The 16,006-nt window shown below is 42.0% G+C and overlaps 1 protein-coding gene across 5 annotated transcripts in view; it reads left to right on the top strand.

Moving 5' to 3' along the window:
- The window catches only part of LOC309335022 (uncharacterized protein), a 36,049-nt gene extending 34,876 nt beyond the window's left edge, over nucleotides 1-1,173 (top strand). For all 5 annotated transcript variants that reach the window (XM_081849910.1, XM_081849908.1, XM_081849909.1 and 2 more), the window contains exon 6: nucleotides 402-1,173. In XM_081849910.1, coding sequence (XP_081706036.1) covers nucleotides 402-716 — 315 coding nt within the window. In that variant the 3' untranslated portion in view covers nucleotides 717-1,173. The remainder of the gene's footprint in view (nucleotides 1-401) is intronic.
- Nucleotides 1,174-16,006: the final 14,833 nt, after the last annotated feature.

Raw genomic sequence — 16,006 nt, 5'->3', positions numbered from 1 at the left:
CTGTTCTCTCAGTGGCTAATCAGATACTCACAGGAAGCCTGCAGGCAGAACCTGAGCCCAAGAGCACTCTCCCCTTCTGTGGTTTCCATCAACTGGTATTCTATTCAAAAACCATGACGGCAGAGCATAGACATCATGGCCAGTAGCCATTGATAGCTGTATCATCCATGACAATCCCCCAAAAAAGGAACACCACTCCAAAGCTGCTATTTCTATTTCAAGGGAAGATCAGGCTTTTAACTGCACATTAAATTGCATTCATGGAATTAGCATAACGTCTACTCTGACCCTAACTGGCTGTAAGCAGTTCAGAATAGGGATTTGCACTCTATACGCATTGATCATGCTATGTCCTCCATCACGATCCTCCCTTCAAATATGGCCTCTGCAATCCTTTGTAGGAGATGGAGACTTTCACCTTGCCCAGCAACTTACCCATGACTGCACGGATGGTGAGCAAGGGAATCGTTTGCACCTCAGAGTCCGACTTAAAGTCCATGCAGCTGACATTCCCAGAGCTGGATGAAGTGTCTGCAGAAGAGCCCAAGGCAAGTGACAGGAAGAAACCACCGGATCAAACCAAAAAGGCTAAGCTGCCCCCCTTGGTTAAAGCTTCAAGATCTCGCCTCTCTGAAAACAAGAAGACTTCAGGTTGCCGTCTTCCCTCGGTTCCTGCCGTAATTGCATCTGCATCACTAAAGTGGGGAAAGTTTTAATAACTTCTTAAGGCTGCTGACATGGATTCCATCAAAGCATGCCCTAGTGTTCTGGTCTTGGTATCTGGTACAGACCACAAATGTTCAGACACTCTGAAGCCAAGCACTTCTTTGGTACATGAACATTGCAGGGAAAGAATATCTGTATATATCGAATCACCAGTGGAGGGGGAGAAATCTAAATGTTCCATTAAAGAAAGTACCATGGGCCTCTTTGGTGGGCAAAACTGAAACCATTTTAATCTGTTGCATGAGCTACCAGGGTAAAGCAAGGATGTTTCTCTAAGGGTGCAAAGTACACCTTTTAGTCTGAATTTGGCACTTGTGGATGTTGTCCAGGAGGGATACAAAACTGAAGAGTGTAGGGTGGGTGTTGAGGATATAAATGCTAACTAATATGTTTTATTTTTGAATTACAGACTTGGGAAATATTAAAAGCAATTTAATTTGTGAAGAAGCTTGATATTGTCTACATATCATTCTTTGGACAGCTCTAAAAAAGATTTGCCCTAAAGGGTTTCTAGTTAGGTGGGCAAGAGCTCTTTTGGTTCAAGATTTTCCACAATCTAACAAGACCTTTTCATCGGGAAACATTTAATCATAGCTGACTCATTCCCATGGACAATCCATGACAGTTAAAACTGACTTAAGGTTTAGTCTAAAGGTATGCACAGGTGGCATTTCAAGGACTAGCTGTAAAATGGGCACTTGCTACATTCTGCACATGCCCTTGCTAATTCTCCAACTGGTCCTGCAGCTCTTTCCCAAAGATGACAGCAAGCAGAGACCCCGAGCATGCCATATAATCTGCATTATTATTAATTAATTTATGAATCGCCTTTTCCACGTGCTTTGCAAATATATCATAGAAACAGGTAAAAATTATTTTTGAAAACAGTACCAAGAAATAATCAAAGTTGTTTTTTTAAACACAAAGCAAACAAAATGAACACCCAAGGCAGAGAGATCTGTTCCTCCAGCTAGAAAATCTTGTGGAAACAAAAAGGTATTCAGTTGCTTCTACAAAGTGCAGATAGTTATGCCTGTTGTATCTCAACAGGAATGCTATTCCACAGAGCGGTGGCAGCCACACCCTTGAGTTGCTGTGGACATTTCAGGCTTCTGGTATTTTTGACACTTGAAGGAGAATCTCTCCTGCAGAACACAGTGACCTACTGGGCACATGAGGGATAAAATCAGGCCTTTCAGCTGGGCACCATTGCCATTATAAGAGAAAAACAGAGTTCATGGAGAGTTCTGGCACCTCTTTTTCTAGAAAAAGAGCACTGGATAAGGTGATATTTCAAGCAACCTGGTCCTGAGCTGTGTTAACAAATACCAAAATCTTGAACTTGGCCCAGTAGCAGATGGGCAGCCAACAAGTCAAGAGCCTCAGAAGGATTGCCAGCTCTGCCCACCGGGAAAATCCTTCAGAGTGTTCAGGGATCCATCAGAATCCATAAACCTCCAGGGGCGAATCATCCTAATCAGTTCCTCCATCCCTGCAGGGGGGAATTGGTGCCATTAGCCCAAGCTTCACCAGGAAGTGGCCTGACTATGACAACATAGTCACAGAACCCCCACCCCTTTTCCAGGCCATCAGCCTCACCACCGGGAGCGAAGAAACACAAAACAGTGATTGTGTGTCAGGCTAAAGATGGCCATTTGAGACAGCCTCATGGAGGCCATGAAGTCCCATACCAGACCAGTGAGAACAGCCTCAGTATGGACATTCAAGTCCCACAGGACAATAATTGAAATTGAAATTGAAATACTTTATTGTCACTTGTACAACTTGTATACAGTGAGATTACACAAGCACCCCCCCACACTCAGCTCTCTTAGTCTTAATTCCCCTCGTTTACTGACGCACACCCACCAAACCTGAAAGTCAGTTGCCCTGTTGCTATCTTTTCATTCAGCAGCCTAACAGCCCATGGATAGAAGCTGTTCTTTACCCTGTTGGTGCGACTAATCACGCTTCTATATCTTCTACCTGAGGGCAGGAGATCAAGAAAGTGCCGGCCAGGGTGTGAATCATCCCTGAGAATTTTCCTCACTCTCCTGAGGCAATGTTCTTCTGCTATTTCATCCAGCAGATTCACGGGACATCCCATAATATCTTGTGCTGTATTCACCACCCTCTGTAGGCACTTCCTATCAGATGATGTCAAACCAGCGTACCACACCATGATGCAGTATGAAAGGACACTTTCTATTGTTGACCTCGTTGTTGATTGACATCGTTCTTCCGCAATACTCTGAGGAGATGGAGTCTCTGTTGGGCTTTCTTAACCACCTGGGTTGTATTTATTTTCCAAGTAAGGTCTTCACTGAGATAAACTCCTAGGAATTTAAAGGAAGAGACTCTTTCCACACAGCCCTCCCCAATGTACAGTGGGGCTAGTTCTCCTCTCTTCCTCCGAAAGTCCAACACCATCTCTTTGTTTTGCTGATATTAAGGTGCAAGTTGTTCCCTAGGCACCAAGTAGGCATTTTTTGGACTTCCCCTCTATACGCTGATTCGTCTCCACCTGTTATTAAACCCATTATGGTTTAATAATCCTAGGTTCTCCACACCAGAAGTTGCTTCCACCAACTCAGTCAGGGAAGCAGATGGGTGGGCAGTACACCAGCAGCACCCCCAATCTGTCTTTTTGGCCCAACATCCTCAAGCCCTCGAGGCCAGTCCACAAATGGAGAGGTCTTGCGATGAGCAAGATAGAAGTAGCTGTATTTTGAAGGCTTCCTATTCTTCTGAATTAGCTTAAGTGCATCCTGGGTTTGTTATCGTGAGATTTGGCCCAATCTGACCTATTTCCTCTAGGGCTAGAGATCCCCAAGTATCTAATTAGCCATTGGGCTTGCCTCAAGGGCTCTGCTGTCTGATTAGTTTTTAGGCAGGTTGGTAGTGGAGAAAACTAGCCTGCTTTGGATGCAGGCGAGATCTGGAATTGCAGCTTCAAGAGACACTTCGTTAATTCTACAGTGGTTTGCTTAATTATACCTCTCAATAAAGCAAAATGTTGCCATCTCAGTTAAAAAAACACTAAAAACCTTCAGTTGAAGCGACATTAATAGTGAGTTATAAAGCAAAATCGCAGTCTTGTGAGCTATAATTGCCCTGTAATCTTCACCTCATTACTATGTCTGTAATAGTAGTAATCACCCCAGGTACGGTTTTGTATTCCTGCTTTTTCAGCAAAGGTGGAAATTATGATGCAAATACTTGGGTCTTTCTTAAATTGGAATTATACTCTGGGAGTAGATCTAAATATTAGGAGATAGTACCTGATGTTGCTTAAATAGTTTGATTCCTATGAGTCCTGTAGTTATACCAGACAGCACAGCATCATTGTTTCAGGACTAGCTTGCACATCATGGGATGAACTTCAGCAACTAATGTCTGACAACCCTCCTGTTTTTTTCAATGCCAGGCATATAGCAGTAAGTCTCTTGCCATGGGGATGGGGGGTCACTGCCTTTCACGAGTGGTGGGTTTTGTTCAGTGTGGTTGGTACAGATCTGTTTTAGGATTACCAGTGGGGTTACCCTTTTCCAAACAGCCCTGGGTTCCTTTCTGCTTCAGAGTTTATTGCATGCAACTTCGAGATTATCCAGGTTCTCCACCACAGAACCATAGTTCCTTGGTTCCCAGTGGGAAAAGAATGATTATTAAAGTAGTTTACGTCTGTAGTTTACGTCTGTATGCTTAGAGTGTATGCTTAGAGTGCCTGTCCGCTGCCACAACCATCTAATGTCTCCTGTAGAATGCAGATCTAGATTCCTGGTGAAGAGGAACACACACTATGGTGGACATACCAATGGAGGATGAAATGGAAAAGCGCTCCCCCCCCCGAAAAAGTCTTATAAGAGACAGGATTTAGCAGACTTTCAGCATGCTTTCTGCAGGAAAGCAGGATATAATCTCTTGCAGCCATGTTGCATGCCATTACAAAATTAGCTTTACAAGGTAAAATCAAGGTCTGCTTCACTCCCAGCCTGCTCTGCCTTGCAATGTAATTAGTTATAGTCATCTTTAAAACACACACACACACCGCTAATGGCTATCTGCCACCATGATGAGAACACCGCGCTGTCACATACTGAGACTTTTCCAGACAAGCACAACTCATTTATTTGGACACTGAGACAGCACTTGGCACTGGTGATAAAAGCTGTGCTCTGATTTAAGCCTTTATAAGGGCAGGAGTTAAATGGAAATGTCTTCTGAATCAAACTGACATTAGCAATGTCTAAACATTCCCCCCAGAGATGCTGCTCTTGATGACACTGCTGCAGTGCAAAGCTATGGAAGAAGCTCAAGTCCCTAAGCCAAGGAATGGCTGTAAAAAGAGCACATCAAGGAGAATTTGCTTCAAAGGGCAGCAATCTGCTTCACAAAGCAAGGAGTGTGGCAATGTGAGCTAAAAATGTGCTGTCCGTGGAAGAAAGGACAGTATTGGGTTTTCGTATTTTATTTTAGACATATTTTCATTCAAACATTATAGATCACCGTGACAGGAACGCCACATTTCTTCTTTGAGATGTTTGTCCGATGTGTAATAATATAGTAGAACTTACCCAACCAGTCCTCCTGAGATGAAAGTTATAAAGCAAAATGTGCAGGTACCCTTTTAAGCAATTTCTGCAAGATGAGCTGGTTGTTCCCATCTTTCAATATTTTAGTGCAGCCAAAGTTGTGATTGATGAGTGAGTTTAGACACCAAACTACAGAAATCCCTGAGGTCCTGAAGAGCTCACATTTCCCCTTTCCTTTTGTGTACTTTTCTTTCTTGCTTCTGTCTCAGTTTCTAATCCTTGGAATCCCTTCCCAACTATCTAACAACCAGAATTCATCTTTCATGTGGTGGGTTCATTTGAGATCAGGTACTCCGTATAAGTTGCTTTCTTCCAAAACTCTGGAAAAGGGCTTGTCTCCTGCTGTGCAAGAGCTACAGTAAAGGCACTCATTAAGAATTCACTGTATAATTAACTTAAATTACAATGGTAGAAATGTATACTCAGAAGTAAGTCTATGTGTGTTTAATGTGGCTTACTCCCAGGTAAATGGGTACACAATTGCAAAATCAAGTAATTTCAACACACTTACATCATTAATAAAACAAACATTATAACATTTTAAATCCTGTTACTTACTGGTTTTTCCATTGGGACAGAACTTTGGAAAGTGGGAGCAGATTTTGTTTTTTTAATTGAGCAATTGAGCTTTTCCTTACAATTTTACCTATAAAAGTAAGGTAGTAAAACTTTTTAAAGATAAAATTTAACAATCTCCCACCCATAGTGGCTACAGGCCTAAGGTAAGTCTTCTTAGAAATTAGTCCTCTGTGCACACTAACCGGAGGGTAGAAGAAGAGTTTGGATTTTATATCCCGCCTTTCACTCCCTTTAAGGAGTCTCAAAGTGGCTCACAATCTCCTTTTCCCTTCCTCCCCCAAAACAAACACTCTGTGAGGTGAGTGGGGCTAAGAGACTTCAGAGAAATGTGACTAGCCCAAGGTCACCCAGCAGCTGCATGTGGAGGAGTGGAGATGCGAACCCGGTTCCCCAGATTACGAGACTACTGCTCTTAACCACTACACCACACTGGCAATCGTAAGCATGATTGAACACAGATGACACTTATACACCTAAAACAGGTAATATTCTGGCCAGATTAAGACTGGTTGTACTAATTTGTGATGGGTGGGAGCAGAAGAACGTGGCCCTATAGTACAAAGATGGATCACCCTGGTTAAAGGAATCAAAATCTGATGCCTATGATACAAGCACTAAGTCCATTTTCCAGCCATTTTATATCTCCTATATCTTTGCAACAGCCAGGTGAAGAAGGCCAGCCCATTCATGAGGCAGACTGAGGCAGATGCCTCAGGCTACAGAATCCAAGGGGCACCTCTGTGGGCACAGGCCCACCACCGCCACCAGGAAAACGAAGAGAAGCAGCAGCAGCACTTTCTGGGTTCCAGCGAGATCCTGCAAGAACCCTACAAAATCATGAAGAGGCCTCCCTCTGGGTGATCTCATGTCACTCTCATGAGATCTCACAGGTTTCTCTCTAGATCTTGCTGGAACCCAGAACCCAGCCTGGTAAGCGAGGTTTCAGAGGGGGCAGCAAGGCGACACAAAACGGGATTCAAGCAGTGAAGTGGGGCAGGCTGCCCCTGCAGGTGAGGTTGAGACTCAGTAACTGGCCCAAGGCAGGACGTATTTTATGTTTTTATCTTGTATTTTTTGTGTTTTGAACCGGCCTGAGATCTGCGGACGGAGGGCGCTATATAAATTCAATAAACACATAAGTGACGAGTCGGTGAATTTAAAATGTAAAACATTAAACTGTTCAGGGTCTTTTCTTTTCGTTATCAAGGTTGGCAAAATGTTTTTAGTTTTTGTTTTGCTGATACTTATGTGTGCAATGTATTTTTAGTAGTCCACTAAACCTTATGCCATAATAAATTTATTAGTCTTCAAAATGCTGCAGGACTTACTCTGTGGTATTTTATTTCATGCATTCCTGGGGGGTGGCACCTTCTCCCCCACCCCCATCACATTAACCCAGTTTTAACAATAGGGTTTATCAAATGGGAATGTTCCTCTCTGCTAAGAGTCCTGTGGAATGACACCAAACTAGAATGGCAGAAGAACAGTCCTCTGTGCAATCATTGCAACAACCAGATGGAGAATTTGGCTGTGTGTGGCCTGTGTAAAAGAAAAGTGGGACATTTCAAATATTGTCCCATTGTGCCAATTCTTTTGAAACCGTACATTTGTGCTGCAGTGTGGTTCCTGTTTCTTATTATTGTAAAATTGACATTCTTCCCTTTCTGAAGTATTTTCCCCATAGATACATGCAAATGAAAATATTTCATTAGAATGGGTCATCAATCATCTATCCTGGCTCTGTTTCTCCTAAAAATCACGTGAGCCAAGATTGATTTCCTGATAGCCCTTGTTTATAGGACTGTGTAGGTGACCCATAATACCAAAGAAGAAAAGCTGAGATATAAGCATTCTCAAGAATCATGCCCAGAGCTATTGAAGGAGAACAGAATGAATCCTCAAATCTGAATTCATTTTCTTTTGAATCCAGCAATGGTGATTTTTGCTCATAGATGCAGGCCTTGCCAAAAACTTTCATATTTTAAACTTTTCAGAGACTGGTTTATTCCAGCAAAACTATTTCTTTCATCAACATTTGTTTCTCAACATAAGCCAAATGCCTCTTTATTTTTTCCACTTTATGGAAACAATTCTTGGCGGGATGTAAAGTGCATGAGTGTTGTTTTAACAACTAGTCACATTCAGAGAATGGCATTTCTTTCACTTCGGGTTTTTGTTTTTTAAAAAATCTTAAATCTTCATCTATGTTTACATTTCATTTTCAGCAATGAGGACTAGTTTTTACCCCTAGCTGACACAGGTCAGTTTGAATGACAGCAGACTCACAAACACAATCATTTATGTATCTATGTAGGAGTAAGTCCCATTGACTTTAGTGGGGCTCATTCTAGCCTCAGTGCATCAGACATGAAGGCCAAATGGAAATGATTCTCTGAAATTTCATAAAGCCAATTTCAGCTCTGTAAAGTCAAGTATTTCATGAAGATGGGAGAAAACTGACAAGAGACAATCTATTTGCACTATAGTAGGTCACCGGCCTTTTGGGGTCAATGGGTATATTTGAAATTTTAAAAAGTGTCATGAGTACCAGTTACAAAATGGCTGCCATGGGGGGGGTGCATGACACAAAATGGCTGCCACATCTAGAAGAGCAGAGAGAGCCACAAAATGGTGCAGGTATTCTACCCCCTACATTGTCCCACCATCAATCCCGCATCAATGGGAAAATGACATCTATTTTTGCTCACAGAAAGAAGTTTTTTGTTTTGTTTTGTTTTGTTTTGCTATGTCTCAAAAAGACGAAATTCAGCAAGGAAGCAAAGCCCATGCCTAATAATGGCATGTGTATTAATTTATTATTTAGACCAGAGTAAGTGGCAGCAAAAAGCAATGCACTCTAGAAAATTATCTAACCTGATTTTTCATAAACTAATCTCCCGCTATATTTGAAGGACACCTTGGCTGTCATTCAGGGCTTTGCATGCCAAAAAGAAAAAGAGCTGAATCAGCAGGAGATTCTGAACAGAAAAATTAGTTTGTCCGTGTTTTCAAAAACAAAAACAAAAAACCTCAACAAACAGACAATTTACACAGTTTGCAGTAACAGCAGTCGCTTGCCTGGATGGCAATTAAACTGGCTTGTTCAATTGGCATTTTTAAAAAGGCAGACGACAATGTTCTGTATGTTGCAAACACTCTTAAGCTTCACTGGGAGACAGACAAAGATGGCCCTTTTGTGTTTCAAGCTAAATGCCATCAAAGGGCCAGTCGCCACAGTGGGTCTCTGCATTCAGACCACTCTTTCGGGACAAGCCATGTGTTACCTATCGCAGGCTTTCTCCAGCAGAGTGCTTTGAAGATTATTATTCATTACTTTTGTGTCCAAGGAGCTGAGTGTAGCCTACATGGCGGCGTATGACAAATAACCCATTTTCTCCTCTCAAAAGCTGCGCGTGAGGTAACTTGGGATAAGAGATGCCAGCAACCAAAGCCCATGCAGTAAAAAAAAAAAAAAAAAATCATGCCTGTATACCAATCTGAATGAACCATCTCCTGGCAATGGGAGACATGGATGCGGACGGTTCGAGTCCCCATTGCTGCAAGGAGCTCGGTGGGTGAACCTCAGGCCTGTCCCTTGGCCTAATTTACCTCATGACGTTGTTGTGAGGAAAAAATGGGGAGGAGAACTACATGCACCATCCTTCATAGGATGATCCCAGATTCTAGCATTAGGAGAAAAAAGGGAGAAAAAAACTCTGTTTGCACACCATGGGGATTTTTTCGCCCCCCCCTAAACTAAAAAGCCCTAATTTGGTGGCCATCGCCACATCTTGTCATAGCGAATGCCATGGTTTAACTATGTGCTGAATCTTTGTGGAGCGAGGTGAAATACTAAAAGGATGAGGGGGAAAAGCTTAACTGTTCACCAACAATATGTAATCACATGATTATGCTAATGATGTCATCTGTGAAAGTGTGTCCTTTTGACATCCATCAGACTTCAGCAAAAAAATAACATGCCTTGCATTATAGATAGCGTAATTCATTGCCTCATGACTTAAATGTAGGATACCCTGATCTAGACATCTGGGGTGATCCAAAGCCCTCTTTTTAAATGCAGCTCAAATTACTATAATTTTCTACCTGTCTCCTGCCATGCTCCTAAATATACTGGATTTTTTCCACAGTACTTTAATGAGTAGCTTAATCAGAGAGGTATAATTTACTAAGATTCAGTGGCGCTCTCTGCATACACATGAAAAAAAATTTTTGTGTTGCATTTATTTCTCTTCATGTTTACCTGGGTTGGTTTTGGTTTTTGTTTTGTATAAAAAAGGGCTTCATTTCCCACCCATCATAATGCAGCCCATTACATTTCAGTGTAGTTGTATCAGCTTGCCCTCTGAAACACCATTCCTCATAATACCTGGATGTTTTTAGGGAATAAACATCATTTAAGTGTTTGGCATTCCAGACTTACCCCTGCATTCCCCAAAAAGGTTTTGAACTCAAAGTGCACTTGCCATTAAGATCCAAATATCCAGAAAAAAACAGCTCTCTTCATGGATTATTATTTTTTTTCTCAGAAGATGGGAACTGAGTTGTGTATTTTGTATGCATACATGGCTCTTAGGGTACAGAACATTGCTGAAGATAAGCCATTTTGGGTCTGGTTGGTACATCCATGGCGGATTAGCCAGGGAGTTGCATACATACTGCCTTGGGTTTCATGAAGGAGAAAATTAAATATTTAGTTTTGTGTGCTTTTTCTTTAAAAGTCAATTTTAGGTTTCCCTGTTGTGTGGGTGTGGCTGTTTTAAAGACCTAGACCCAAGGAAAAGGACTGTAAAACCATTCTGGGAATTGTAGTTCTGTGAGAGGAATGGGGGTCTCCTAAAAAATCGAAGCACCCTTCATGAACTACAGTTTCCAGGATTCCTTGGGGGAAGTCATAGCTGTTTAAAGTTGCATGATACTGCTTTAAAAGTACAGTCCAGATGGGGCCTATGTTTCTGTTAGTGCTAGTTTTTGTTTGCGTTTGCTTATTTCTTTAAGATCCAGACTCAATGAAATTTTCAGTGCTCCCTTGACGTCCACATACACAGATTATGCGGATCCAGGGCTCACAAACTCTAAAAATGTGGATATAAACTCTGCAGCATCTATGGAGTTCAAATAATTTTGCAAAAAGAGAACCTAGGGGTGCTATTTTCATGCATTTCAAGCTCTTGAGTAGCCACATCCTGTTTGTGTGGAAGAGAAAACAAAAGTTAAACTTTCAGTAACCTTGGAGTGTCGGGGTGGGGGAATAAGAGTTTAGCGTTTGGAATAATAGTCATCCCTTAAATTCATCTATGGCAACTGACCACAGGCTTATTCACTGTTTTGGGAAAGTATCTGCTTTACCAGCAAACGTGCAAAATCTTTACAGTAGATTTTGGGGAGGAAGGGGAGGGGAGGTTCCATTGGACAGTGACTTAGTTGGATTAATGGATAGGGAAGAAATTTGGCTTGGTTAGGATTTTAAAGCAAAACTACCTAGTCTGTACTTTCCCAAGCAATATGCGAACCGGAGTACAGCAATCCTTTGAAATTTGCTCTTCTCTGAATTTTGTGATACAGTTGTCCGGCCAAATAATGTGTACAAAATGAGTATATTCGAGGAAAGTGTGTATTAAAAAAATTGTATATTGATGAAAATAGCATATAAAATGCATATAGCAGATTTGTGTACCAAATTTGTGTACCAAAATGTGTCTATTATAAGAAATTTGCACTAAAATATGAATGAATTTTCATGAGGAATTTTACAAAACAAAAATTGCAAACTGATGCAGGAATGCGAGGGACTGAACTTAAGACTAAAGAAACAAGAAACTGAGAGAGAAGCTAACATTGAGAGATTTGTCCATCCTTGGTGGGATTCAAGCCTGAGTCACAAAGCAGCTTCCCAGCATCCTCACAGAAAATGCCCAAAAGAATGGTCTCCTGTGAGCCATACCATGTCCCCAGAAAATGCTGAGGAAAAATAAAAGCCACATCCTTTGTGTGCTTTGTGGGACTAAGTGGTAAGTAGTGGGGGCTCAATATGCATGAGACTGGATTTTGACCTCTCCCTAGCCTCAGGAGGAACTATATATATATATTTATTTAAAAAAAATAGGGGCAAGAGCATTGAAACCTCTGCCCAGCAAATAATTTATTCCTCCGTCTTCTACACTGAAGGGTACAAAGTTTTTATGTTTGACGCATCAATGTTTTTAAGAGAACATTCCAAACCACTTCTTCTTCTTTTTTACAACCACTGATCATAATCACCACTAAACTGGTCTCCAGAGAGGAGAAGCCTTTATGTCATAACTTTGCAGGGAAGGCTGACACTGCTTACAGTATTTAACCTTGCTGGGGCATATTTGTTTAGCCTGTTGTACAGTTGCGCTGTCTGTGACCCTTCCTAGACTTTGGTTGGCCATTAACAGCATGTCTATTATTAACCCACTCCATCCTGTGTTGCTTTGATAATTAAACTACGTTTCCTTACGCCTCCCCACTGTGGAGTCGTAACTCAAACACTGGGGTACCATAGACATCTATCTCTATGGTAGAAACCTAAGCTAGGAACATAGGAACCTATCTTAAACCATAGGTCCACCTAGCTCAGCACAGACCTCAGTGACTGGCAGTAGTTCTTCAGGGCTGCAGACAGGGTTCTCTCCCTGCCCAATGACTGACCTACCACTGAGCTATGTCTCTTCCCCCAAATTAACCTGCTTCAGTCCAACTAAAGTCTGTCCAAACTGCCAGTTGACTATGACCCGAAACAGGACCCAAATAGTGCCTCCCCTGCCTGAAAGAGCTCCCCAATGGCAAATGCATTCCCCTAAGGCAGTGGGTCATGGGCTTAACTAAGTCCACTACCAGGCATCCCCATGCAAGGCTGTTTCAGCCTAAGGCCAACAAAATATTGCAGTGACTCCATGAAGCAGGTCTTATCACCTTGCTGCAGGGCAGGTCTGGTCTTGCTAACTGTTGCAGGAATTTACAGGCGCAAACAGATGTGTGTGTGTGGGATTTCTTAATAAGAAAGTTACTGAATATGTTCGTGATTGATTATAAGAGTTGGAACGAGCCACTGTGTATTGAGAGAACATTTGCTGCAGTTACTTTTATATAAGAACTAGTTTATAGAGGAGGCTGTAGTACCTGACATTGCAAGTAGAAGATGCCATTTGCAAATGCCACCTTCTCTGAAATGCTTCTCTGAAAGTTCTACCTTTTGTGGGAATTAAATTCTAGTTCCCATTTAGCAGAGTATGCAGAAGACAACCCTGGGTCACTTGACCCTTTAATTAGTCCTCTTTCCCCCCTCCTATAAAAACGACCCAAGACACCCTCTTTTAAGGTTTAAAGAACATAAAACTTTTGCTTAGTGTACTTGCATTTTCAGATTAAATATACAGTGGTACCTCTGGATACGAATGGGGTCCATTCCGGAGCCCCGTTTGCATCCTGAAGTAAACGTACGATGCAACTGCACATCTGTGCATGTGCGGGTCGCATTTTGTCGCTTCCGTGCATGATCATGATGTCATTTTGAGCGTCTGTGCATGTGCGAGTGGTGAAACCTGGAAGTAACGCGCTCTGTTACTTCCAGTTCGCCACAGAGTGCAACCCGAAAATACTTAACTTGAAGCTACTTCAACCCAAGGTATGACTATAGAGTTATTCAGCTCTTGCAATTAACCCTTTACATATGCATTTTTGCTCTATGTTGGTTTTATATTTTATTGCCCATCAACAGCCAGCATCTGTTCAGCAGAATGTGTAGGCACACAAGTCACACTCCTCCACTATGGTGAGAAGTGTTGTGTTTCTGTTTTAATTATAGGAGCTATTTCCAAACTTGTGTCTATATGTGTAAATTAGCATATGCAAATCTATTGCCCCTTTTTGTACTGATGCACTTCCTCATTTTTTCGTGCTGCATCTCTGACCACCCTACAGTCCATTATACCTCCACATTCTTACTTGTCTCTCAGCCTAACTTCAGTGTGGTCAGTGTGATTAAAGAACCGCACAACCCCCATGGACACCAGCCTAAATTCCATAGAGGATTTAAGGCTGATTTGTGGCTAAGGAAGCAAACACAGATTTTTAGTGATATCGAATAAATAACTAGGTCTGCTTTCCTAGATCTCATCCCAAGGGAGTTCCAGTGCCATACCTGCAACTATCAAAAATGCACCTTTCTCTCCTGGGCCTCAGAAGTTATCACGAACCATGATGAAAGGTGTTTCCATGTGTGGAAAAACCTTTCTATCCCAGGCAGAAACACCAATATGAAAAAAGGAGCAGAATCTTTGCCCTGATTCAAAAGGTTTTGTAGGGCTCATTCACAACATTTTTTAATGGGATATTAAATGTCTCCTTAAAATGTTAACATGGGTTCATATGAAGCTGTTCTGAACAGTTCTTACATCAAAAGGCAATGCTATTAAGCTTCAGTTATGTCATGGGTCAAGGAGTAGGCCATAGGTGTCAGCTAGATTAAAGGACTCTGGAATTTAGTTGATGCTCAGCTGAGAAAGAGCACGGATCGGACAAAGAAGCAGCTTATCAATAAAAAGCAAAAGAAAGCAACCAATAGGAGACAGATTGTTCAAAAGGAGGGATTGGTAGCTTTTCCTGTATAAACAGAAATCATTTTGTTGGCTTCTTCTACACATAAATTCTGGATCTGACCTTGCAAACTCTACACAGTTTGAGTAACATGTTCCACTGAAAACTGCCTCCTCCTCCCTTTTGTCTCTTCATGAACTCACTAATGGAAGCTCCACTCCCAGGGCTAATGGCAACCAAGGGCCCCACAATTTTCTTCAGGAGTGTAACTGGGAAAGACACCAAGTGGCCATGGTCCAGATTCTTATCTGAGGCCCCACAAGCTATTATTAAGGGGGTGGAAATAGACACATGACCAGATTCACACATTTAACAGCACAGCTAGTTTGGGAATAGGCTGCTGATTGTAGCCCCCATGCAGGGAATCTACACAATCATGTAACAGTACATACTTCCTAGTTACAGAAACCTAGGCCCTCAACAAAGGGTCTGAGGACTCCAGCAATAACATTCTTTCCAGACTGGATCACCTCAGCATGCAAGTAATAATAAAAGAACTTGAGTTAGAATGCTCCCAGGGATTGGGTATTGGGTGTGTGTGTGTAAAGAACTAAGTCTGGGCAATGTTTCAAGAGGAAATCTCTGGAGAATGGGATGTCAGGCTAAATGTGTCGAAACAGTCGAAGAGAAGAGGAAAGGACAGTTGGGTCTGTAGTGGGAATTTTCTCAATTGACATTTGGAAGAGGGAGAGGGATGACGGCGAATAGCTAGGTGGAAATGGGTTAGGGAGATGACTAGTTCTGGTTGCGTTCATCCCAAACTTCAGTTTACTGTGAATGTGGTTTCAACCCTCTGCTTTGCTGTTAATCCTGGGAAATTCTTAGTGAAACATCTGCTTAAAGGGTTTGAACACTTACCCATGGTTTGGTCCCAACAAGACTGTGACAAAAAAATCTCATACACACTGGGGGGGAAAGCAGGCCAGAAAGAAAGCCAAGCTGGCAATTTCATTCTTACTTGGGTTATTCTTTGAGCTTGGTCCTAAAACTCTCAATCAGTTAGTCAACAGAGCCAACAAAGGAAGGACAGTAGCTGAGATGCAGAGCATGCTGGTTGTAATACGTTGCTGGACTTCATCCATACTTCCAGACCACAGGCTAAAGCAAAGCTGATGCCCCAAACCACAGTAATGCAAGAGCAATTTTCTTTATATGTTTGGGTGAATCACCCACCTACCCATCACACCTGACCTATTTGCACATAGTATATAATTCTGCTAGCAGTTCCAGGACTGTGTCAGATCTCTTTGTGGAACATAGATTTTTATTTTCTCTTTGCTGTACCTCGGTGCAGTAAAACTGGGGAATGAATTGGATTTTCTGTTGAGCACAAAATATGGCTTAAACATCCAGTTCAGTGTTTAAAGTGCTATGCTGGACTAGAGTACGCCATACTTGATCTAGATGGCATGCTCTCTTTGGCTTAGCCTCATCAAAGAGAATTGGGATCTTTGCTCATGAAGAGCAAC

This window comes from Podarcis erhardii (assembly GCF_964252035.2).
Source record: "Podarcis erhardii genome assembly, chromosome: 2".
Classification (NCBI taxonomy): Eukaryota; Metazoa; Chordata; class Lepidosauria; order Squamata; family Lacertidae; genus Podarcis; species Podarcis erhardii.
This window is presented reverse-complemented; position numbering and strand designations above follow the sequence as displayed.